The 853-nt window shown below is 52.8% G+C and overlaps 1 protein-coding gene across 3 annotated transcripts in view; it reads left to right on the top strand.

Moving 5' to 3' along the window:
- Positions 1 to 96: 96 nt before the first annotated feature.
- Positions 97 to 853, top strand: part of trmt13 (tRNA methyltransferase 13 homolog) — a gene marked incomplete at its 5' end in the record, with an annotated part of 4,947 nt that continues 4,190 nt past the window's right edge. For all 3 annotated transcript variants that reach the window (XM_014011468.1, XM_014011469.1, XM_014011470.1), the window contains 3 exon segments: positions 97 to 166; positions 328 to 434; positions 592 to 852. In XM_014011468.1, coding sequence (XP_013866922.1) covers positions 97 to 166; positions 328 to 434; positions 592 to 852 — 438 coding nt within the window.

Consider the following 853-nt stretch of genomic DNA (forward strand, 5'->3'; position numbering starts at 1 on the left):
AGATGAGGACAGTGATGATGATAATGAAGATGATGATGATGATGATGATGATGATGATGATGAAGATGAGGACAGTAACATCACTGTGTGCTGCAGGTGGGTCTGTCTGAGTTCAGCAGAACAGACTTGGAGTCTCTGGTGGACAAACTGAAGACAGCTGTTGAAGGTGAGTTTCTGCTCCTCATCCTCACCTTAGACCAGAACCAGGCAGCAGGTCCAGGACTTGGATTGTTCTGGACCTGCTGCCTGGATCAGGACTGTACTGTCTCTTTCTGAYTGGTCAGATTTTCTGTTTTCCAAAACTTGCTGTGCTTCGTGTTGGTTCAGGACTGCAGTGGGACGTGGAGGACAAGATTCTGTCTCATCTTGTCCTCCAGGATGAACTGTCCAACCCAAAGAATGGAGACTCCGCCCACAAACACCTGAAGCAGCAGGTGAGACCAGTCCAGGTTTAAATCTGCTCACAGTGAGACACAGAAACTTACATTTTTATATCCTTTCCATCGTGACGACATAGCTAGATAAGCCACGCCCCTCTGAGGAGGCGGAGCCTGTGATGGTGCCCCTGTTTGACCTTTCCAGTCTCTTCAGGCCTCCATCTTAGGTCACCTGGAGGATCTGGGGCTGCTCAGGCGGGGGCGCTGCTTTGTGGAGTTTGGAGCAGGTCGAGGGAAACTGTCTCACTGGATCCACGAGGCCCTGAAGACCCAGGAGGACCTGAAGACCCAGGAGGACCTGAAGACCCAGGAGGACCTGAAGACCCAGGAGGCCCTGAAGACCCAGGAGGACCTGAAGACCCAGGAGGCCCTGAAGACCCAGGAGGACCTGAAGACCCAGGAGGCCCTGAAGACCC

The sequence above is a fragment of the Austrofundulus limnaeus genome, unplaced genomic scaffold (genome assembly GCF_001266775.1).
Source record: "Austrofundulus limnaeus strain Quisiro unplaced genomic scaffold, Austrofundulus_limnaeus-1.0 Scaffold81, whole genome shotgun sequence".
NCBI classification, from domain to species: domain Eukaryota; kingdom Metazoa; phylum Chordata; class Actinopteri; order Cyprinodontiformes; family Rivulidae; genus Austrofundulus; species Austrofundulus limnaeus.